Raw genomic sequence first — 24,646 nt, forward strand, 5'->3', positions numbered from 1 at the left:
GTACAGAGCTCGGCTACTGCAAGGGCTGAGGTCTGGATTCCATGACCCAGAGGATCCCTGGTGATCCCTCTAAGTGCTCAGTCTGTGACCAGCTTTCCGCCTTACCTGTGGCTTCCCCTGGAGAGTGCGCAACTCTACCGCCACGGACCTCTGAGACAGCGCTGAAAACGCTTTTGGCAGGTCCTGAATGGCACCAACTTGCAGGCAGTCCAGATACAACTCTATTGTGCTCAATCCTTGCTGCAGGCCACTCAGCGACAAGATGACAGCATGGGGTTTCCCATCAGCCAGCTGGATGTTGCTAAAGACCACCGAATTCAGCCTCCCATCACTCTTCAGATAGCGCAGCACCACTAGTACAAAATAAACAGAAGGACTATCAGAGGATAGCAGATAACCCAGGGCTGATCAAGGAAGATCCTGTGGAAATCTGCAATTCCTCTGGTATTTTTCCACATGTCAGCTTTCGTAAATGCATCCCATATGCAGATATAAATGGTAATAATAAATGGGACACTGAGTCTCAGAGCAGGATTACCAGGACTCTTGCGTGACTCCCCGTTTGTGAAGCACTGCTGCTGCACTGTGTTTTTCACTGCATTGTCCGTGCCTCTCTAACTGGCTTAACCAATGCCACCTTACAGCGTGTAATGTGCTAAAATACGGGCTGTAAAGGGTGTAGCAGACAGCCTGCAGTCAGCACTTCAGCAAGTACGTATCTGACAGACCTTAGCAGAAATGTACAACCAGAAAAATCAGTTCCAGCAGTGCATATTGCACTCAGTGAGGCCATCTGACAGTGCACCCAAACGCATCATTAAAGAAACCAAAGGGAGCATGGTTCCAGGCCAGTAACCTGCATTTCTGTAACAAACAGTAAGTAAAAACAAAATGTAATGCAAAAAAATATATATTCCACCCCTAAAGATGACTAAGCCTCCTCTCAATTCTTTTTTAAGGCATTAGTGCATGACCTACTTCACAATTCACATAACAAGTTCTCATTTTATGAAGTAAAATGCACCATCAAAAAACACAACAGCAGACAAACAAACACTCTTACATGCTGCATAATGTTGAAAAAATGTCTCTTTCCTCAGGAAATTGGATCAGTAAGCTAGGATCTGCAAGCTAAATCCCTTAGACCAGCTAGCTAGATCTCTCCACAAAATCTCTCCCTGGCTCTCTGCACGCATATCTGCAGAAGCAATGAGCTGAGTGCATCTAGACAGCGTATAACTACAGTATTGGACAGACCTTGCTTCAAAGATCCCACTCATCGCTAGCCTGCATGTTCCTTGTTTCCTCATGATAACAGTTATGTGCACTGAGGAGTCAAGCTGCACAGAGACCAGGCACCTAAACAGTTAGGTGTTACTCTGACCTTCAAGCAATACCTACATTAACATGAGGTCAACTAAAAGTTGTGGATATAGTGGAGGGAAAAAAATCATATTAGCTTCAGAGCTAACAACACCTACTGAACTCATCCCATTTCTATTCATTTAACAAATTATCTTCCCATCTCTCCACTACTTGTGTACCCTCTTTGATGCTGTGGTACCTCTGTTTGTTGGTGACCTTCTGAGTTACTGGGTGCAGGTTCCCTATTATTTTCCTAATTGTTCAGTTTAACTATTAAAGAATCCAGATTCATACCAACATGAACGGGGCAGGGTATGTCTCCATCTTTTAAAGTCTACACCAGTGCTGAAGCCTCAGCAGCTGCGATCAATATCAGGAATGTTTTCACTGCTGTCTATGTCAAAACACTGCCAGAGCTGAGATTTCCGCAAAGGTGCATGAGGTCATCAGTAACTTGCGAAAAGGTAGAATTTCTTGGCAAACTCAGAGATGTGGCAAGACGGAGCACATTGCAGGCATTTTACTTCTCTGAATATTATGCACGCCTGGTCGTATGAAAGCAAGGTCTTTGGACATGTGCCCTGCATTCAGAGTGAGCAAACACAGCAGTAAGCTACAGAAAGAAAGAGGAGATGGTGGCAGGGCCCAGAACGGACTCTGCCAGAATAGTTTCAGGACAAGGAGCAGTCTGGCTTGGAAGGAGGATCAAGTATTCCTTCCTCATACAAAGCCAAATATCCATCCGGTAAACCAGAGTAGGCTTTTGAAGGGAGATTTTGCTGGACTACAGCCTCCACCTCGGTAAGATTTAACTCATCCAAGCCCCTGCGTTACACATTTGCTGCTAGGATATTCTGCATTGACATTCATGAGAGTAAGTGGCTCACCTGTACTGCTCAATAAACAGATTTTCAATGAAACCACTAATCCTGCCAGTAAACAGGAACCGCTTCACAGAATTGTTAATTTGCATCACTTTTACACACTTATTGCTGTTTGTTTCATAAAGGAATCATTCAAAAAGGATAAGAAATCCACGGATGTCATTTGCCTCTGAAAAGTACATTGGTCTGACCAAAACAAGCTGAGCAGTTGTCCAGTAATTCAGATCTGTGCTTTAAAAACACAGATCTGAAAAAAAAAAAAAAAAAAAACCACACCTTTTTTTTTTTTTTAGGCATTATGACCATTTTACTATCAGGTATACTACAACAAAACCAGAACATAAGCAAACCATTGGGAACACAGCTCTCAAATGTGGCACTTTAAAGGATAACTAAGGCCTGCTTTGATCCACGTAGATCAGATTTGGGTGCGTAACTGGAAATACCATGCGCAGGAAGCACTATGCACATACACACCCTTCCGAGACCATAGATATTTAGAACTTGCATTTTACTAAGATGTCAATGTTGGCTCACCACTTAAGTGATGATCCCCAGTCTTCAGGGGATCACAAACAGCCCACACTCCATACTTTCAGCTCATGTGACGATCTTCTGGATGTGGCTTAACCTACTGTATGAAGTAGCCATATGGGACACTTGACACCTCCAGAGAAATCACACGTGAAAACACTGCCTACTACTCGCACGCTGTCATATGCCTTAAACAAGGTGCACTAAAGTAACAAGGAGGCAAAGAGACCTCCATGGAACAGCCTTGCTGCGAAAAGCCTCCTTCTGTTTCACAAGCCCTTTACAACACGTAGGCTACAGATATCCTCCATCTACTTAACACTGGTCACTGACAGGAGGAGTGTCTTCATGCCGCCTATCTGTAAGCCACCGTTCTGTCACAGACACTTCTCAAATACATCACTGACATACCGAGGACAAAAGCAAAAGAAGCCACGTAACCTTCCACCAGAGAACGTCAAAAGTTAAAGTGCATCAGTAACCATCAGGCATGCAGATATTCTTGAAAACTAATAAAAGATTTTGACATGTTCAATATTGCATGGATACATATTTGTGTGTATACATATGCATTCCTGTATATATGTATAACATTTACACACATAATTGTGTGTGTCTGAAAGGAAGTATCTGTGACCTATCATTTATTTAGCAATTAGGAACTATATGACACTGATAAGGCTGTGTGACCACGTCCTACCCACTCCCAACACAAACATAGCACAAGAGTTCTTATTTTCCTGACCTCAGAAGGATTTTGGCAGACTTGACGAAACTACCAATGTTTTATCTAACTCATCCCCTACGTTTCCCAAGCAAAAGGTGTGCTTTTCTTCAGCAGACAGAATGATTTTTCTATGTATAAACTGAAATTTCTCAGTAGAGTTTCACAGTACATTGGACTCAGCTGCCAAATTACAACATTTGCAGCAGCAAATTATCATAGCAGTGGTGAAGTCGGTGGAGCAATGGTAATTTACATCATTCAACAATTTTTCACTGAACCTTAAAACAGCAATATATCCTAGATCTGGTCTAGAGATTGATGAAAGCTCTCCAAAGTTCCTACTCTAACTCTTGATTAACTGATTTCAATAAACGGAGAACAAACACTTTAAGTCACCCAAAAGATCCTGCAAGTGCTAGGAATGTTTGTCTGGCACAGTCACATCTAACCTCCAGGGTCAGCAGAACAAGAACCTGCCTTTCATATGCATGAGGCAGCATGTGCGTTTGTCCCTCACATTCCTGAGTAATAAAAACCAGTGATTGTCCTCAGGGGAAAAAGAAAAAACAGAAGGAAAAAGAAAAAAGAAAAAGAAAAAAAAAAGAAAAGAAAAAAACCAATTTACTCCTTTCCCCACCCTACATTTTTTTTCCTCCTTTCTCAGCATTGCTCAGAGCAAGCAAGCAGCAGGGCAGACTGGAGATACCAGCTGATTGTCAGGTCAGGTTCCCCTGGCCAGGAGAGAGTAGCATCCAGAGAGAGGAAGGAAAGAGAAGGGGAGTGAGAGGGGATGTAACCAACGCTTTTATCTTGTCAGAGAGGGCTTAAGCGGTGACAGCATGCACCAGGAATGACTCAAGCACAAAGGTTAATCACATAGTTTTCAACATCCATCGGTGACACTCCAGTAACTACGGATCCAACACTAGTTTTCCGCTACATACCCCAAACAACTCACCTTTATTCATCCGTCCCATTACTGTAAACTCAAAATACTTGCTGTTGTCGGCTGACGAATACAGGCCAAATATGGTGGCTGTGCTCTTTGGCTGCAGTTTGAATGTTGACACCAAGTACGCTTCATTCAGCGCAGGATCACCGAGTGCTTGTTGCAAGAAGGTCGTTACCTCTTTCTTGTTGGAATATGGAAGAAGATCAAGGACTGAAAAATAAGTAAGTTTCAACAGCAATTTAAATATAATAATGACCAAAGAAGAATGTAGTCTGAAGCCACCCACTGGAGATTGTACACTGGTCGGTATTCCATACGGATACTTTAAAATGAACACAAGCTGTCCTACCTAAAATAAATAACACAAAAACAAAAATTAAAAAGTTTTTGGCATTGGCAGGGACATCTTAAGCAACCTGATCTAGTGAAAGCTGTACCTGCGCACAGCAGGGGGGTTGGACTAGATGATCTTTAAAAGTGCCTTCCAAGAGTGCCTTCTTTTTGATAGAATTCTATTATTCTATCAAAATATCATACAGGTTTTGTTGCAACTGATCATCTTTTAGCAACTTTTTCTTTAAGAAATAATTTTTTATAAGTCACTAATATTGAAATATCTAGTCTTCAAACTGAGGTACACAAGTATTTTCAGGTAGATCTCCAAAATTCTTCTTTTCTACAGATGCACCTCAAAAGAAAGCTTTTAAACCTATTTCTGCTTTCATAAATTCAGATGGTTGTGTTCACATTTCAATTACACTGAGGATCCAGCACCAAAATTTTCACAGAGATTTCCAGTGTACTTATCTGAAGAACCATTTTGATGGCATTTGCAATTAAAATGCTAAAAAGCCAGGTAAGCACTATGATGTTCATAACCTCCTTCTCACTTCAGTGACTTCTCAGAAGATCTATTACATAAATAAGACTCATCTTTCCCTTCTGGCACAGATAACAAAGACAGACAGGCCTGATTGGAAAAAGAAAAAAAAAAAAAAAAAAAAAAAAAAAAAGAACCCTGAAGGCATAGTGAAAGCTGTTTCAAATTTTTCTTCTAATTTTTGCACAATGCATCAGCAGAGTCTAACATTATACTCATATGCACGTCAGCCACCCCCCTTATGGCACTGAAACAACAAAATGGGGTTTTCCTTAATGTCTCTAAATCCACAATGTCTCCAAACTCAATAAACTATTCCACTAGGTTTCTTTATATCCTCCTATTTCAACCGACTGCTACTAAAGCACTGCATGTCTATTATAGCCTTGCAATGAAATCTGATAAATGACTACACACAAGTGTTATTTAACTATAAGGGCATCCTTAGCCGTTGTATACCACTGCCACTCCACAGGCCTACCATAGCTGGGCTGTATTTTTCTCCCACAGCCGCATGACGCTGTAGAGCTGCCACCAGAGAAGAGCCCTAACACCAGGCAGACAGCAAAGGCACGTGACAGCACATTGCACCTTACCCTGTTTCAAGCCTGTGGTTGTACCACTAAGTTTAGTTTCCCAGGCCAAAAACCGGTGGATCTTTACAGATGAACCTTTTCTACCCAGCATAACCTCAAAGCTGTTATCATCAACTAAGGTGATGGGTCCATCCTTCCACATGCCACAAGCAGGGGGAGACTGAAGAGCGTTCAGAGGACAATCACATGGGCACAGACCTACCCACAGCCATGTGGGAAACCCTGTTCCCTTATATCACAGCCGGCGTTTGTACTGCTTCCATTGATTGCTCTGGAGCAGCCATTCATCTAGACTCCAATGTCATTTCCAAGAAAAGAAAAATGAAGAGATTTTTCCCTTCATCTCATGAAACCATTGAAATACAGATCATCACTTAAGTCTACACTTGTATTGGGTCCAAAGATCCCATGACTCTACTGAGAGTTTTCAGGACACAATAGAAAAAGAATCAGGCCATTGATTTGCATGCATTTGCAATACTGTAGTCAAACAACTCTGAAAAACGTATCTGAGACAGACCTGGTCAAAGGACTTGTCCTTCATTCATCCCAGGACAACCACTGCTCCCACTGAAACCAGTGGCCCAGGCAGCAGAAGCAAAAGGCTGGGTATTTCATCCCATCAGGGCACACAGAGCAAAGGAACTGCCCAAGCAAGAGACTGAAATGCAACTTGCTACCCTGTACAACAGCATTTTACAAGTAATAATCATTCATAAAATACAGCTGTGTCTTCTCAGCCAGAGCACCACAACACAGTATTTAAGTCTCTGACAGCACAAAATACAGCTGTACATTTTGTCCGGTCCTTCTAGGTCTAATGACTGACTTCATATGAATTCCTGCAAGACTAATTAATGTCTGCTAGAGTCAAACACTTAAAAATACAGGAAAAATACTAAGAAAGCAATGACTAAACACTAGCAAACTAACAGAAAACATTTATTGACATTTTTAAAATCTGCATATTTAAATGAATGCTCAAATTGGTTTGGCAGTTGCACTCTGTAAAGCACATCGCCTCAACCAGATCCCTTAGCACCATGTTATCAAACCCTTTCTTGGGATATCTTCACTGACCAGCATGTAAACACAGTACACTGATCCACCCTTTAGTGTAAATTACACAAATACTAGCAAAGGTGACCGGCAGAAAAGCAATAGGCTTATGAGAACTCATTTTACATCCTTAGTAGAGCTGGCTGAGAGAGACATCTCTTAGACTTTACAGAGACAATTGCTTGTTTGGAAGCAACAAGAAAAAAAGATCCACAAGGATTTCAGATTTCACTTTTAGAAGAATCTCATCTTTTTGTTCCTCTTCCTGGAAAGGCAGACTTGAAAACAAACGGATAGAAAAGGACTGCCAAAGCTGACATTCACAAGCCGCTGGTTTCAATCTGTGCAGTGAGCGTAAGGACTCGTGCAAGCCTCCTAGCACGAGCATGCATACCCACTGGGCTACACTGAGCCCACTTATGAGGCAGACTAGAAATTCTCTTCCTTACCTGCTTTCTGTGTTTTTTGGAAGGGAGCTGTGCACCCTCCTGTGAAAACGCTAACAAGGGATCAGCCGCACCTCGGGACCATGGCAAACCACTCTTTGGAGATCTGCCCAAAAACATAAAGGCTAGCTCTTCAGATAGGAGCTAAACAACATGAGAAGCCCTAAGAGGAGAAGGCATGGAAGAATTAAATTGGTGGCACAGGAGAGGACAGAACTCAAAATAAAAGACTCTGTCCCTTAATTCCATGTCACACCAGCTTTTTGAGAGCCTCCAAGGTTCTTCTGCAGGCATAGGTAACCATAAGGACCATAAACAAAAACAGTGCTCCATTGTTGTCTATCACTTTTCAAGATAATTAATGCTGGCTTAAATACTTCATGTGAAACCCTAACCCAGTGCAACTGACTTCTGACTGACTGCAAGAAGGTTAAAATCTCACATTGAGAGTGGCCACTGCCCTGACAAGCTGGAAAATCTGCCTCAATTTTTTAAAACATGTCAATACCCTACTCTCAATATGACAATTTTCTGAAACGACTTCATATCAAGAAGGACTTTAATAAAAGCTTTTGGAAATGCAGCTAAATTAATCTGATTGGCTTTCTTTTAGGTCTGCTACACTTATCTTCGGAATAACTAAGTAAAATGACAAACATCATTTAATAAGACAATGGAGGGGAGTAAAAACACGCAGAGAGAACCAGGAGCAGCTTTACGGCTCCTGGAGTGGCACCAAGTCACGCTAACTCAGTTAGCTGAGCTGGTTCCAGTCACAAGCTGCTACTGGAGAGCAACACCCCTCACTTTGTGCATGAGCCGCAACAAAGCGGCTCCTGAGTACTACCTGTGTAATACTGACAAAGTAACCTGGATTTAGAAGGCACCCGTTTTTCTACACACTTTATGAAGTAACAGCTCAGCAGCTCTCTTCCCGAGAACTTCCAACTGAAAAAGTGCTCCTCAGAGGTCCAGCGCACCCGCTAACACCCCCATAAAACCAGACCGCTTTTTGCTGATTTCAGGGCGGTGGGGCGGCTGACGGAGCGCCTACACCGCGACCCCCGACGGGGCACAGCCAGTGGGTGGGGGGGGGGGGCGGGGCGGGGCACAGCCCCCGCTGCCCGCCGCGGCACCGGTTCCTCTCGCACCTGCGGCTCTGGCGACGCCCCAGCCCCCGCCAGCCCTTCACGGCCAGCACAGGGCTCCCGGCAAAGGGGCCGGGACGCTGCAAATCTAGAGCCGTCTGGAACGAAAGAGGGGAAAGAAAAAGTTCGGCACGGCAAGGAAAGCACGGGCAGTGCGGGGCGGGGGGCGCTTACCTCGGGGGACGGCGCGGCCCGGGCAGAGCTGCAGGGCGAGCGGCAAGAGCAGCAGGGCGGCGCCGCGCTCCCACCCCATGGCGGCCGCGGGCCGGGCTGGGCGGCGGAGGACGGCGCACCTCTCTGCTCCGGGACCCCGCCGTTTAACGGGGGCGGCCCCGGGCCCGGGGAGGGACGGCGGCAGGCGGCAGGCCATTGGCCGGGGCTTCCCCGGCCCCAGGGGCAGGCGGGGGGCGCGCCGTCGGGGGCCGCGGTGGGGAATGGGGTGGACCAGAAGGGAACGAATTGTCGGTGGGGGTGTTTGAGCATGGGCAGAGCCGCGGGTCTTGCCGAGGTCCAGCAAAATCGACACCTGCCGAGGGACCGGCCGGAGTCTCTGCCCTTTGAGGAGCCCTGGAGGCTGAAAGGTGTTTGATGGCATCAAACTCGAAAGGGATGGGGATACTCTGGTGTGTAGGCTTGGTCTTGGCTGGAATTTAACATATCCACTTTTCCTAACTGAGGAGTGTCACCAAAAGGAGCCGTGCAGATAGCAGACTGGGGCAAACTGGGTTTCTAGGAGACTCAGACTGGCAAAGGGAGGGATGTATCGTCTGTTCCTCCATTTCATTAAGAGAAAAAGAGCTCAAACTGACCAGACTGAAACTACTGAAATAGGTTGCTTGTCTTAACAAATCCCCAAACCTGATGACTTAACCAGAGTCAGTTTTTGAAAAAAAAAACCCAAAACTTCTGCTTTCAGCTACAAGAATTTTCAATATTATGTGTACCCCCAGGATGTCATTATCCCATTGTTTCTCCTCTCCTCATTCTAGCCTCTGCATTGCTGACGTTAAGAAAGCACAGGAGAAAGGGAGCAAGCAAGCAACCCCTTTTGGGGCTGAGCAGCTGTGGAAACAGTTTTCTCTGTGCCGATGTGAAACCACCCATCAAGCAGGCTACCCTGACTCCAGCCTCCTGTGCCTTCTGCTCACAAAGAAAAGGGGACTCCCACAGGACCCCATGGCATAGAAGAGCTGCAAGGCCCTGCTTCTGCTCAGAAGCTAAGAGCACCTGGTCATCTTCCCAAGCTGCTGCACAGCCCTCTTTGTCCTGTGCCTCTCTGCGTGCCTCAGCCCTGCAGCCAAACCTCTGTCCTGTCAGAAGGAACCCAGGAACCCACGGCTGACCCCCTCACAGCTTGCTACCCAGCACACAGTTGGAATAGCTGGAGCTGTCTGCTATTATTTACATCACGAAAAGAAGGCCAACAATAGGAGGGAAATTTTATGTTAAGTGAGAACAGTAGTGTTGATTAATGGTCAGTCACATCAGGCTTGGCGTATGCAGCTAACGAGCACCGCAGAGAGCTGCCTTTGGGGGGCTCATTGTGTGCGAAGCAAGGCACAGCACGCTGCAGGGCTGGGGCTGCGGCCCACACGCTGGGAAGGGTCTGCCTCAGCAGCCCCACCACCGCACAGAGCACAGGGGTGGGGTCCTCTCCAACACAGGCGCAGTGGGATTTCAAATACCTTCAGCTGGCCTGTATTCACATGAGCCTCAGTTGCGCTCCCCACATGATATATACCCTGTAACACACCCTGTTTCTTAGCTTATTTGTGTAACAGTTGTAACAGTGTTGACCCACTCCTTTAGCTGCTTATCTCTTCCTTTGCCCATCACCAGGCTGGAGGATGCTCCCCCATATCCAGTGTGTCCCAGCTCAGTGCTGTTCCTTCTCCTCAACCCACTGCTCTTCTGTATACGTATTCGCACAAGAAGAAACGCGTTGGCTTCACTCCCACCATCCTTGCCCCTGTAGTGGAAGTGACAGGACAACGTGGTGGTGTCAGCAGGCTGGCAGAGAGCTGCACAGTGGAGTGAGAAAAACAAGCAGCAGGTGCAGAGTGCTATGGAGCAGGGAGAAAGAGGGTGGCTGAAAGAATGTAGAGCACGAGGCAAGGATGTGGAAAAAAAAAAGGAAGAAGGAAGGACTTACAGTGCCACAAGTTCTATAGAAAGAAGTATCAGTGCTGAACTCGTCCCCAACCTTAAGGATGGAGATGGCAGAGATGCTGCAGGGGCTAATAGGTGCACCTACAGCAGCACTTATGTTGCTCTACTATCTATTAAGGAGAAGCCTTTCATCACCAAAGAGCATTCTTTGACAGCATAGGCTTAAATGCCCGACACAAAAACATCATGAAGGTCTGCAAAATCATCACAGTCCCGTATTAAAGTATTCAGTGACAGTAGCAGACAAAAAAAAACGGGATAAAAGGATAGTAAAGTTTTGCTTTCACCTGTCTAAGGGAACGCCCTCTATTATTTGCAACCATTTATTATGTACTTTATTTGAGTTTATTGAAACATACAAAATGTTTTATTGAAAAATTCCCTTCTCCATCAAGAATGCTTATTAAATAATTTTAACTTATCATTTTTCACTTCTGATTTAACTATCTAGTCTCTTCTAGACTCTTCACAGATGCTGATCAACTCTATGGGAGGAGGATCCTGTTTGTAGCATTATATACTTGTTAATTATGTAACTGTAAGGGCCATATTCTGCTCTTGCTCTATGTCTGCCTAATTCTTTGTGCTTATTCACCAAGAATGCACATGGACACGCTGGGCAAACAGAGCATGCTGCACAATATGATACAATGGAAGGGAACCAGTTCACAATATATATAAATGGAAGTTTAAGTCCATGTTTAGATGAACTTAGGCAGTACACATAAAGGTCACTGCAATTTTTCCAGTTTTCATTTTGAAGAGGAGATTTAGAAGAATTAAGGATTTTGGCTTCAATTTCTATGCTGAGTTTTATTATTGGAGTATGTTACAGACTGAAGGGGATTTTGTGTTCAAGCACAACCTTCTTTAAAGGATTTTCACAAAGCGTATAATGTTTATCTGCTGTCTGGAAGGGGCTATTTGACCTTCTAATCTAACCTAAAACAATGGAATACTAGCTGTTGCCTTTTCACTCTTGTGAATTCTCTGAAGTAAAAACTCCAGCTTAACTGACTGGAGGTTAATATCTTGGATAAGAATCAAAGTGTTATTATTGGACATGGTGTTTTCAAGAAACTTTCTTAAAGCCAGTAACATTTTGTAAGGAAGTACATTACTGTAATTTTTTTTATATAGGATCTGCAAGCAAACCTCAACCATTAAAATATTTGTCCTGCTTACTTTTCATAAATTAATAAAATTATAAAAATACAGAATATAGAGAAGCTGCCAACATTATAGATTTTGCTTTGCAGAAGTGTCTGTGACTTGTTCAAATTCCAAGTAATGAGGTAGGGGAAGTAGAAAGGAATCCCTGCTGCTTAGTTCAGCTTTCATATTTTGCTCCTAGTGTGCATCAGGAGACTCACTGTTTTTACAGAATTATATGGATGATTAAAAATCAGAATTCATGGGCAATTAAGATATAGAAGTCATAATGCAAGTGAAATATCAGCTCTAAATCCTTCCATATTTATGTTGACACTTCTGAGTTTGATCCTGCCATATTTTCATAAAAAATTTGTAGAACATGAGGTTTCAAAAATGGGTTTCAGAAGAAGTTTTGCTTTTTCAGAAATACAAAATGAAGCTCTACTTTTTCAAGTCAAGGCATATATCCATTCTCAATGCACCTATTTACTTTTAATTAACACTGTTAGGAATTCCACTCAGGTAACCAAGAAGAAAATATTCCTGAAGAGCTTTTGGGTGGGGAAGGGAGGACGCAGATTGCCTAAGGCAGTGCAAAGGAAGTTCACTCTCCTATTTACCTCCTAAGCCTTCTTGCAGCCTGTGTTAAGAAGATGGACTGACCTGGTTTCTATAGGGAGGAAAAGAGGAGAAAGGTGTCCTTAAAAATATGTACCTTAAGTACCTCTTTACAGGGAGAAATGTAATAATCTTGCTGTTGTGTTTTGGTTTTTTTTTTTTTTGCTACTGTTAACATTGTCAGTGGTGTGTTTTTCTGAAGAAAAATTGGATATGCGTTTCTTCTATGTTCCTCATAAACTGGAGCAGAATAATCTCAGATATATGTTGTGGATTTTTGTCAAGACACTTTCTGCCACAAATTCCATGCAGATCTGAAACCATGGATGTGGAGTTGGGGAGGGAGGAAGCCCAGATGAAGCTTTGCCTTTGCTCTCTTCCAATCTTGATGCATAGAAGACCTGAATGAGGGTGGTCAGTGCGGAGTTTTTTTTAATCAGTGTGTGGTATTTTTTCCTTGGGTGGGAAGGATGGAAACATTTTACTCGACTTAGTATTTAGACCTGTTGTGGCATGTCTGCATGAACACTGGAATGAAACAGCTGACAACTTGATGCCTTTTAAAAGTCCACACTAAAAAACCCACACTGCACGGGTTATCATTATAACCTGGTCAAAACTGGTACCATATGCTCAGATTTCCCTATTTTTAAAGCTAAATTGCTGACAGCTGCTCTTCGCAATTGATTGAAAGCCACAATTTTTGCTCCTGTGGAAAGTCACAACTTCGCGCGAGGTAGCAGAGCGGGAGAGCTGGGGTTCAGCCGTGCGGCGCCGTAAGGCCCCATCTTCACGAGTGAAACGACGGTGCCTCAGGGCGGGCACCGCTTCGGGCCCGCTTCCCCTCAGCGGCCTCGCCCCCGGGCCCGGCAGCAGGCGCCGGTGACCACGGCCAGGACAGGACGCCCTAACGCCGGGACCCCCCCGCCGCCTCCTGTCCGCACCGCCGCCTTCTCCCTCCCCGAGGCGCGGCCGGGGGTGTTCGGAAGCCGCCATGCGAGGGCAGCAGCGCGGCGCCTCCCGGGCCGGCGGACAAAATGGCGGCTCCTATGGTGCTGAACTGCTGGGGAGGCGACTGGGGACTGCCGTCTCTGCACCCGGAGTCTCTAACCGTCATGGTAACGGGCAGCGGCCGCCGCCCGCCCCGGGAGGAAGGGAGGGAACAAGGGAGGAGCGGACGGCACCCCGGAGCTTGCCCGCCACCGGCACAGCTGGCCGCAGGGCTCTTTCCCGCGGGGGAGGCGGTGTCGCCGCCGAGGGGTGCGCCCGCCTTCATCGCCCTGAGGCCGGGCCTGTGGCGAGCGAGCGGCCCGCCGTTGCCGCCGTGCTCGGCCGGGGTGGGAGGCGGCGGCGGTCGGGCCCGCGGCGGGGCCTGGCCTGGCGGGGCGGTGCGGCTCTTTCCCCACGGGCAGCCGGCGCCTTTCGCCGCGGAGCGTTGCGTCCTTTCCCCTGCGGAGCGGCGGGCAGGGCTGCTGCCCTTCGTGAGGGCATCGTGCCTTCCCGGGGCTGCCTGGCCCCGGCCTTACCGGGCGCCAGTTCCTAAAAACGCATTAGGGCACTGAAGGCGGCAGGCAGGCGCATTTGCTTTTAGTCGGTCTTCAGTGCCCGAAGCTGTTTAAAACAACTTCTGAAGTGCTGTCTTACACATAGTGACTGAATTTCCCCCCTCCGCAATCTTTATTGCAGGCTTACGCCAAATTTTCTGGTGCTCCCCTGACGGTTAATACTATAAATAGCTCTTGGAGACCTCCAAAAGGTACCGTCTCTGCGGTTTTTAAAATTATCTTAACCATCGGCACGTGGTAAATTTGAGTTCCGATGGCTGCGTTGTTCCTGAGTTTGCTTTGGTTTTGTGTTCCTGAGCATAGCCTGCCGCCTGTTTTCACGATACGTCAATAAATGACCTTCTAGGATCAAGTGTGATGAGTTTGTGGGAATAAAATAATAGAAGAGGTAAATCAAGTGCCTCAAAGGACACTATTAAAATGTGTATGGGTGAAGCAGAGGACAGTCAACAAACAGTGGTGCCAAGTACATGCGTACCTGTTTCTGTCAGGCAGTCTAAGTTCATGGTATAGTGAAAGCAGATTTTAAGGCTTTTTACGCTTTGCATGTTTATAATGATAGTAACTAGACTCATGTATGGAAATAGTATTCTTTAATTATGCATAATTGAATGGGCTGGTATGGCTGGAAGTGGAATGTGAGCCTCAAGGAGTATAACTTGCACCAGCTGGGATGTTTAGTACTGTGCTGAGTGAGAGAGATTGACTCAGAAAAGGTGACTAACATCTGAGTTACCAGAGAGGTTGAAGAGCTATCTGAGATGACTTCTTTGTGTTGGATACTTCTACTCACTGCTTACTTGTTTGCTCAGCATTTAAGTTACTGTCTTGATGTATTCCAGAAAGGTGAAATCGCTGCTGGGTTTAAGTACTCCATTGTCTACGCTTACTACATCGTCAGTTTAGGCATTACTGTGTCCATGCAGAAGTGCTTCTGACTCTTGTTTTTCAGTGTATTGCTTTCTATTAGCAGAAAACACCAAGAACTAGCTGGATATACGTGTCAAAAGTTCAGTGGCTTTCTTCATAGCCAAAATACATAAAATCCAATTAAAAAAAAATCCAAATAGTGAGTGTTGCTGATAATTGATACTTTAATAGTATTTAGCAGCACAGTCATGTTAGGGTCATTGCAGCAGTTATGTTGTGAACGTGCTGTAAGATAGCATGTTCTGTTATAGAGATTTTATGCTCTATGGTCTTCGATCCTGCAATCCGATGAGTAAAGGCTGACCAGTAAGCTTCTGGCAGAGGGGGAAATACTTGGTTCTGGAATAGTTTATGGTTATGCAGTGCTAGCTTGGGCAGTGGTTGTAGCAAGGCTACAGAAAACAAATGATTAAGGTGGATTTTGAGGGGAAAGGTGGGGAAAAATTGAAGTAGATCCTTCTAGTCCAGAGGTGCATGAGTTGAGACGGCAGTTGGACTGGGTTGGAATTTTTGTCTCAAGATGAACGTCTGAAATCCAGACAAATAGCCTAGTTCTCAAAGTATCAGATATCTAGCAGAAGACATTGGCTTCAGTCTGATTTAAATTTTTTGTATATTGTTATTAGTGAAGGCTGCAATATACTAAATGTATTTGTAACCTTGGTGGAACTCTGCTATGTAAAACTTAGCCAATGAGTACATATTGAAAAGATCAGAGCATGTATGGAGAAGAGGAAAGTGGATGAAATGGCTGTTTTCTAGTTATGTTAGAACTCATCCAAATAAATTGTTGACTGTATTATTTATACCTTCTAGGAGATGTACCAGTCCTGATATCAGAAGATATTGTTATTTCTCAGCCAGCAAAAATACTAAACTTCTTAAGAAAGCAGGTAGGTCTCTTTCAAAAGCTTTGTTTTCTCTGCCTTGCAGTGACTCCTCGTGTCCCCCGTATACATTGATACAGGCTTCCAAAAACTTGGCAGTCAGTTCGGACCCAGTTTTTCATACGTGCATGGGAACTGCAGAACGGTGGATAACAGATTTCTGTTTGAAAGTTTGATGATAAGTTACGTGAGAGATTTAAAAACAGGCAAGAGAAAACTTCATTGAAAAGGACAACAAAGTGGACTTAAGTCAGCAGTTTCTCACGGAGCACCCTGCTCTCAGTTATAACACAACATAGTTGTGGGTTTGCAGACCTAGGATATCAGTTTGGGAAACGTGGTTTTAACTGCTTCAATGGGTAATTGTCACCCAGTGCTCTTTTCGTGAAGGAAACAGCGTTGTTTTAAATCTACATAGTTTTTCTATAGCTTGCAGTGTAAAAATGTCTGCAAGCACTTCTTGATGCACATCATGTCATTGTGTAGTCAATTCTTTCTTGCCTTTTTCAGATCTCTTAGTGTTCTGTTCACAAAGAGTAAAGCTATACAATATTTTTTTTTTTCACAAAGTATAAAGATGTCTAATAAAGCATGGCATCATCTTTTTCCTCCAGCCCATTATTCTGTTTTTACGTCAGAAATTCAGTTCCTACCTAGTCAAGAAGATTATCTGATGAATGCCATGTTAGCAAAAGTTTAAATCTTTGTGGGTAGAAAAATAGAATCTGAAAACTGCACATTTGAGATGGGATTTTAGACAGTAGTTTTAAAATTCAGAGCTTTAATAGCTATTTGAATACCAAAGATTCCTTGATGCTGGGAGAAAAACTCCCCCTTTGAGTTAAAGTGTAACAATAATATCCTTGCTTTTCAGATATCTAGGGGTCAGCACTGACACTTTGTTTCTAAATGAATGAAACAAATTTGTTCTCCCCCCAAAAATTTAGCAGCCCTTTTAATGTACTTAAAAGGATCCAGTGTCAGAACGAAAAGCTCAGTCAGCTATAACTGTATTAATTCAGCTGTTCATTTGGTCCTTCATCTTGTTAGCATCCCATTCTAAGTTTCTAGAATGGTAATTAAAAGCAAAAGATGGAAATGTGTGCCTTTTTTTATGCTTACACCAGCTTAAGTACCAGATGCTTCTTCAAAAATAAAGATGGGGACTTGCCAGAGGTTGGCTTCATCCCTAAGTACTGAAAAATTACCTCTATATCGCTGTATAGTTGCTTGGAAAACAGTGGGAAAGTCACAAGAGTTATTTTGGGAGTAGGAGGGCCCAGAATTCTTAAGAATGGGAAAGCAAAAAAGGGAAATGCAAGAGGGTTTGACAGAGCTGGCCTGAAGAGGTAGAGGAATTGTAGTGAGCACGTGCTTTTTGTCCTGAAAAATGTTTTTATATTTACTGACTTGGTAGCTGTTAAATTGATCATATTTTTGGAAAGTTCTGTGTAACACTATTTGTAGTATGTATTTTTTTTTTAATTCATAGAAATATAATGCTGATTATGAATTGTCTGCAAAACAAGGAGCTGATACACTGGCATATATTGCACTACTTGAAGAAAAACTGCTTCCTGCTCTGGTAAGCATTGAGAAATACTTTATAATAGTCAGAATTTTTGTAATTGAATGCTACCAGAGGTGCCCAACGTGAGAGACATGAAGGTCTCGCAGCCGTAGTCCTGGCTGGAATGTATTTGCTTTGTTACTCCAATTTTGGAAATACTGCCTAGCGACTTTGGAAAAGGAAAGAAGTGTTTCTTTCTGGGGTGTGAAGTAATAATAATGAATTTATGAAAGATACTTTAAAAGGGCACCTGTGAATGCTTTTTCTTGCTTTGTGTGATTTTTTTTTTTTTTAAAAGCATTGAGTGAGATGTGATGTTTCTAATATGGAGTGCACAACTGTGGAATCCTTTTGAACTGTTCAGTTAGAACTTCTGAGAAATTAAAATACCCATCAATAGTTTAATTTTTCAATTCTATGTAACACATGGCTGCATGTCCTCACCAATTTAGTGTGAGTACATTACAGCTATAAACATGCCCAGGCATTGGATCTCTTGAGTGACTTTGGCTTCAGTTTGTACAGGAAAAAATATTCTGACTTGATGATATTGTACGCTAGCCTCTCAGCTGACCCGCAAGGTTTTGAATTAATCATTTCATAATATCTTTTATTTTAAGATTTATATAAAATTAAAAATCTAGGAATTTCAAACCTCATTCTGTACGTCTGCAACTTTTTTTGCAATGTGTTTGCAATGTGTTTTCAATGTACAGTGTGTGTGTGTATGAGTGTGTGTTTATATGCACGTACATAAACATGAGTATTTATGTAATTTTATGCACATGTATACAGATGCATAAGATATTACATAGGTAATATCTTTGTTGTTTTTCTTCAGTTAGAAGTTAGCTGTTGCCTTAATTATATACTCCTACACTCAAATGATTAGTATAATCCTATAGGGAGCCTGATTGCCTTAAATTACAATAATTCCTGGTGCTTCTGCTTCTCTGACAGAGATCTTAACACATCAGACTTTTAAGAGACATTTATGGTTCTTTCTCAAATTCCAGTCATATTTTTCCTTATGTTGATATAGCTGCACACTTTCTGGGTTGAGGCTGAAAATTACTGCAGTGTGACAAAGCCATGGTTTGCCTCAAGGATTGCCTTCCCACTGAGTTTGTATCTGCCTGGAAAGATGTCCAGGGAAGCACTGAACAGGATCTTGCTAACCAGGGGAGGGCCTCCGCACTACAGTGTCACTGAAGTGGAAGCACAGGTATGTGTTGTGTAGTAAAGAATTTTTAAGTTGTTGCTGTCAGAGACAAGAGCTGCAACAGTCTAGCACACTGCCAAATGATGAATGATGCTGTGCTTGCTAGTTTTGCTACGCCTAAGACTCTTAGACAGTCTTGTGTCTCATCAGATATACAGGGACGCCAAGGAGTGCCTGAATCTCCTGTCAAAGAGACTGGGAACATCACAGTTTTTCTTTGGAGATACGTGAGTGTGATTATTATTATTTTTTTTTTTCAAATGACTAATAAGGCAGATGAGTCTGTTAACACTTAAACTTTGGTGGTTTTTGAGCCTGACAGAATAGTAAAAGTGCTGCACAGTAGTTTTGTGTCTTACACTCTGCTTTTCAGATAAATCTGAATGAGCAAACAGGGCACAAGTGAGATCTTTGGACTAAAGCAATGCGATGTCTCCCTTATTCTGCATTTTTTCCACAAGGAGGCAGATGCTCCCACAGCTGCTAAGAAAACATGGAGTGCTTGATGAGTTAGTGTAGCACTAGAGTGCTTTTCTAGCCACTGAATGTCACTTCCTGTGTTTGTATGTAGAAAACATGCTTTAAACTTGAGGTGTTACTACTGCCTTCATGGGAGGAGGGTGTAGGTCCAGGAACATGCCTCTTCCTGTAGTCTATGCTCAGAGCAGGAAGCAGATGTTTCCAACAGCACAGCACCAACAAGTCCTAAAAAGGATGATCTGTTCCTTTAGCCACTGAAGTCAGGCTGCTTCATGAGAGAGAATCACAGTTCCCTGGCATACAGCTTGGCTTTTGTGGTGCCAGAATTGTGTTTGAGTGGCTTGTTTATCAGTGTACATGACAGCATGACTGGATTTTAATGCTGAAGTTACTGTTTCAGCTTGCCAGGATGTCTCTAGTTCAGAGGTGCTGAAATCAGTAAATAGTCTGTATATTACCAGATTGATATGAAAAGATGGAATGCCAGAAGAGCAGACTGTGTTCTGTCCTGAGTTGTTTGACCTACGCAGAAAACAGTTACATTGTAGAGGTCTTAATGTCAGTCACTCTGGGTTTTTTTGTTGTTTTGTTGTGTCCCTCTTTTCAGGCCTACCACTTTAGATGCCTTTGTATTTGGTTTCCTTGCACCGATTTATAAAGTGTGCTTCCCTAGAGTACAACTACAAGAGCATTTGAAACAGCTTCCCAATCTGTGTCGATTCTGTGATGATATTTTAACTTGCTACTTCAGGTTAACTGTCTCAGGTAAGCTGTGTTTCTTTTCCCCTTTTTGTTGTGTATAGTCTTTTTTGGATTATGACTCCAAGATTCCATCTGTGAACCAAGGCAGAATTAGATTTTATGTAGTTTATACTACAGCTTCTCTGGGGAAATGAGGTAGAGGAGCTTCCAAAGTTGTGCAGAAAGGATTCAAAATTAAAAGCAAGCATTAATACTGGGTTTTAGACTCAAGCATGGACAAAATGCGCCTGTATCTGTGCTGTGGCTCATGCTTTGTACTTCTGTTTTTCTCACATGGAATGGCTTTTCCACTTAAATTCTTATTAGGATAAAAATACTGCATGAACTTTCTCTTCAGTGTGAATTTATTTTTAAAGAATTTAAAAGCTTTTGTAAATACCTTTTCACTCTTCATCTTTCTGCCTTCACTCTCCAGGCCATTCTCCATCTGGACAGGATACAGCAGATGCTAATCTGCAGAAACTCACACAGCTTGTAAATAAGGAATCCAACTTGATTGAAAAGGTTACTTTTGCCTCAGTCTCTCTAATTTTCCTGCTTCGTTGTGGGTACTTGTTCACAGATATTCTTACATCGCAACTGCAACTGTACAATGGACATTTTATTTTAATTGCTTCTTTTTTATTGAGTTGATTTGTGTAAAGAGGCAGGAATAATATGATGTTACTTGAAGGGAATAATTAATGAAGCCTTGTACTTAAAAAGTATTTTTATTACAGTCAAAAGAACATTGTCTTGAAAATGCACATACCAAAAAAGGAAGTGTGTCTTTCCACGGGTGTACATTACAGCAAAGGAGGAGGCAAATGTATTGATCAAAACTCCTTCAAGTTAAGACCAATTGCCAGCTCTGTTTGCTCCCAGATTAATGTTGCAGTCCCTAACCTACAGACACTCGTTCACACTCTTCTCTTTTCTACATCTAGCTTTTATTTCTTTATACTCTTTGTTTCTAAGGCTGCCAGTCAGCACCTATCAAAAGCTATGCAATTTATGTGAAAAATGCTTGTGAAGAATTAGTCTTCTGATGCAGACAGAACACTTCAACTAGAAGGACAGAAGGCGTTTCTTCCTGAAAAAAACCAGAAAATCTGTGTGTTAACTGTGATCAACTTCTGTACCATTAGGTACCATTAGTACCTCTTTGAGATACTGAGGTGTGGCTTTGGAAGTTTTAAGGAATGAGTTACAGAGACACTTGTCAGATGTGATTTACATAAAGCTGATCCCACCTTCAGGAAGTGAGATGGACTAGACAACCTTGGAGATCTCCCCTGTGCTGTCTTCTGTGATTCTGTTTATTCTGTAGTAACTAGACTCTTTTTTTTTTGTGCACCAGGCATTAGATTGATTTCCTATGAAAATGTGAAATCTTTATATTCAGAGATGAATTTTAACCTGTCTTTGAAAAGGTCTTATCACAAGTTCTTTACTAAATACTTTTTAAAATCTGTAACGAATTCACCCAGCACCTCCAGAACATATCTAATTTGAAAAAGATTTGTTCTTGCAAGGTGCTGAGCAAGAAAAAGCATACATTGATGGTAGCAGTTTGATTTTTGATCTGCTTTCTAGCAGCATTTGGTTATTGTACAGAATTGAAACTTTGACCTCTTAGAAGAAAGTAGCAATGTTACTTTCTTCAGTAATCTTGACAAGCAGAAGCACAGCTATTTGCCCTGGGTTTTGATGCACCATATGCTAATAGAATGAATAACAGCTCTAACACAAGTATCTGTTTGGGAGTGGAAAGGAGCTAAGGCATCACTTTTGGCTAGGTCTGAAATAAGAGGGTAAAAAAATACCCCAAACTAGCATTAATGGTGGCAGCTTTGACAACTAGACTAATTGTATAATCTGTATTCTACTGTTTGCCAGATCCGGCTCTCATTATTTCTCTGCAGATGGATGACAACCTTCGAAAGAGTCCTCAGCATCCCCCTCGAAAGCTAACAACGCTCAAGCTTGCTGCAGGTGGAGAAGCAGGCAGTCCATTGAATCGTTTGTCACCTTGACAGCTTTTGTTGCCCATACACGTGTGTTTGCCTTCAACTCTTCTGAGCGCCACAGTAAATTTTTTCACATGAATGTTGTTTTGCAAGGGAAGAATCTGCTAATGTGTACAATTAGGGAAGAAATACAGCTTTACAATCTCCTGTCTGCCTGTTATTTTAAGAAATTGCATAGTTCAGGCTGACCACGCACGAAGCTGAGGCTAAAGTAAACAAGAGGCTTATTCCTGCAGATGTTACAAGTGATTTTGTACAGCATACTTTTGCCTTTAGTCTAGCAGAAATGTTGACCAAAAGTTAAAATTCCACTTACGGAATGTTCACCGTTATTTTATTTGTGGCTTTTGATTTTATTGTAATCATGTTACTGTTTGTGACTGGGTATACTTTTGTATCTGCCTGAAAATTACAAAGTCCGTTGCAAAATCAGTGGAAAAGCTGGGAAACAAATGAAATGTTGCCCTTCATGGTGTGTGAGAAATGAAAAGCTATGAGAGGAAGTTAAATATTTTTTTTAATTGTACTTTCATGAACACTCTTAGGTCTTGCCTTTTAAGGTTGTTTGTATTTTTGAAAACTTGTCATGTTGTACTTTAAAGGGGATTATTGACTACAATGATGTACAATACTAACATTTCACGGGTACATGGTATTAGTCCTGTGTGAAACAGGCTTAACTTGTGCACAGGGTAATACCACATGCTGCAAAACTGTTAAGTCAAATAACAGGTGACTGGTAGTGATATCATAGGATCATAGAATAGTTTGGGTTGGAAGGGACTTTAAAGGCCATCCAGCCCAACCCCCCTGCAAGGAGCAGGGACATCTCCAACCAGATCAGGTTGCTCAGAGCCACGTGCAACCTGGCCTTGAATGTTTCCAGGGATGGGGCATCCACCACCTCTCTGGGCAACCTGTGCCAGTGTTCCACCACCCTCATTGTAAAAAATATCTTCCTTCTGTCTCATCTGAGTCTACCTCCACCTAGTTTAAAACCATTACCCCTTGTCCTGTCACAACAGGCCCTGGTAAAATGTTTGCCCCCATATTTCTTACAAGCCCCCTTTAGGTACTGGAAGGCTGCTGTAAGGTCTCCCCGGAGGCTCCTCCTCTCCAAGTGGAACAGCCCCAACTCTTTCAGCCTGTCCTCATAGGAGAGCTGCTCCAGCCCTCTGATCATCTTCGTGGCCCTCCTCTGGACTCGCTCCAGTGAGTCCATGAGGGGATCATAAAATCATAGAATCATCAGGGATGATTCCAGGTTTGATTAGCTCCAAACATACTGCAGCTCTGGATTGATAGGAACTGCTTAGGGCTGGTGTAAGAAAGCAGATGTAGGCTTTTAAATTTGTCACCGATGCCTTTTAATTAGTTCGGTCTTATTTTTTTTATAAGCACAACAGTTCATTGAAAAACTAAAATAAAAAACGTGCAAATTTGTATTGTTTGACAGTTACTTCAGTGTTCTTCTATCTTTGCAAACTGTAGTACATTGTAGTGTATATTTCTTCTGTTTAACTTTTGGACTTGTGTCTCATTACATGTTCTTCTAGCAGCCAGAGTTCTTGCCAGTTCTAGAGACCCAAGCAATTCTGTTACAAGAGAGGTGCTGTAATTCTCTACTGGCAACGTACCTGCAGATACTTCGTGAGTGAGTGTAAAGAGAATTAGTCAAGGAGATTGGCCAAAATGGTAGCAGTTGGGATTTCACATAGCTGTATGTATGGGATGACTGTTTGGTTTTTTCCTTTTTCCAGCCAAATCAAAATAATCTGTCACCTTCCCTTCAGCTACTAGTCACGTTTGAGATACATAGATAAATTATTTCCTATTTATAAGACAAGACTGTAGATTGTGTACATACTCTACTTTCAGAATCGATATGTAAGGAATGTAATATCTATAACATTTCTTAATTATAATTGAAATGTTGGGTTTCTAATGAGCACTTTAAAATAATGTTCAAACTTCATGCTTTTGCTAGAGTATTTGTTTCAGTGATTTGAAATTCATGTAGCTCATACTCGTGATAATGGTATGAACTGACAGTCCACTACATGTAAAAGTAAGTCAAACATTTAAAATTTTTACTGCCTGTATCTTGACAAGGTTTAAATGAGATCAAGTCACATGGCTTTTCAAAGTCTTTAATTTATAAACATGGCTATGGAGAATATGCCTTCATTTGTTGCTTTTGTGAATATGTACACTCAATCTTTAAAATCTCTTTGTAAAAAGGTCATTGTTCCAAGATTAAAATTTTGCATTTTTAGTGGAGTTCTGGTAGTGTTTATTATGAACATTTTTTAACATTTTTCTTTTTCCTTGTGAAAAGATTTATGTTTTCCATAAATAAAAAAAAACCTGCTGACTGCTAGAACAAGACGTTGGAACAATTTAACATAACCATGAGGTTAGATTTTAAATTTTAATCACGGCTTTTCAGTACCAATCCTTTCTTTCAACACAGCTGCTTTTGGGAAGGGGGGAATGGGGATACACGGGTTTTCTAATCTTACTAAGTGTGAGCCTTGGGCTGTGTGAGAGCAAAATTTTGACAAACCAATGCGCAAGTAACTCAGTTCACTGGATGGTGGAGGGCAGCAGGGCTAGACACCACAGCAAACATTGCCTGCAGTAATGCATGCCATTCCAGACAACTAAGGTGTGTGCAGAGCCATGCAC

The 24,646-nt window shown here is 42.6% G+C and overlaps 2 protein-coding genes across 6 annotated transcripts in view; one reads left to right on the forward strand and one right to left on the reverse strand.

Annotated features, from left to right (window-relative positions):
• THBS4 (thrombospondin 4) overlaps nucleotides 1-8,864 on the reverse strand; it is a 40,787-nt gene extending 31,923 nt beyond the window's left edge. Inside the window, exons 1-3 of the mRNA XM_086771466.1 lie at nucleotides 8,766-8,864; nucleotides 4,469-4,672; nucleotides 106-353 (exon numbers count right to left, since the gene is read on the reverse strand). Of these exons, the coding sequence (XP_086627592.1) occupies nucleotides 106-353; nucleotides 4,469-4,672; nucleotides 8,766-8,844 (531 nt within the window). The 5' untranslated portion in view covers nucleotides 8,845-8,864. The remainder of the gene's footprint in view (nucleotides 1-105; nucleotides 354-4,468; nucleotides 4,673-8,765) is intronic.
• A 4,688-nt stretch (nucleotides 8,865-13,552) lies between these two features.
• MTX3 (metaxin 3) lies at nucleotides 13,553-24,238 on the forward strand. Of its 5 annotated transcripts, XR_015261470.1 has the most exons (10): nucleotides 13,553-13,651; nucleotides 14,220-14,289; nucleotides 15,845-15,921; nucleotides 17,408-17,500; nucleotides 18,528-18,710; nucleotides 18,858-18,934; nucleotides 19,795-19,952; nucleotides 20,365-20,453; nucleotides 20,907-21,076; nucleotides 21,828-21,899. XR_015261470.1 is itself a non-coding variant. In XM_086770897.1 (9 exons), exons 1-9 carry the CDS (start codon nucleotides 13,571-13,573, stop codon nucleotides 21,900-21,902), a joined length of 903 nt encoding a protein of 300 aa, XP_086627023.1. In that variant the 5' UTR covers nucleotides 13,553-13,570; the 3' UTR covers nucleotides 21,903-24,238. The 5 variants fall into 5 exon arrangements, 3 of the variants coding, with proteins under 3 accessions (XP_086627023.1, XP_086627022.1, XP_086627024.1); XR_015261471.1 differs by lacking the exon at nucleotides 20,365-20,453 and having other exon boundaries at nucleotides 21,854-24,238; XM_086770897.1 differs by lacking the exon at nucleotides 20,907-21,076 and having other exon boundaries at nucleotides 21,828-24,238.
• The last annotated feature ends 408 nt before the right edge of the window (nucleotides 24,239-24,646 follow it).

This window comes from Chlamydotis macqueenii, chromosome Z (assembly GCF_036417535.1).
Source record: "Chlamydotis macqueenii isolate bChlMac1 chromosome Z, bChlMac1.mat, whole genome shotgun sequence".
In the NCBI taxonomy this organism is placed as follows: domain Eukaryota; kingdom Metazoa; phylum Chordata; class Aves; order Otidiformes; family Otididae; genus Chlamydotis; species Chlamydotis macqueenii.

Excerpts from the sequence above, each read along its gene's own strand:
- MTX3 (XM_086770896.1), top strand. The coding sequence starts at position 13,571 with ATGGCGGCTCCTATGGTGCTGAACTGCTGGGGAGGCGACTGGGGACTG. Across the intron at positions 17,501-18,527 it reads AAAAACTGCTTCCTGCTCTG|CTGCACACTTTCTGGGTTGA; the intron begins GTAAGCATTGAG and ends ATGTTGATATAG. Across the intron at positions 18,935-19,794 it reads CAGTTTTTCTTTGGAGATAC|GCCTACCACTTTAGATGCCT; the intron begins GTGAGTGTGATT and ends CCCTCTTTTCAG.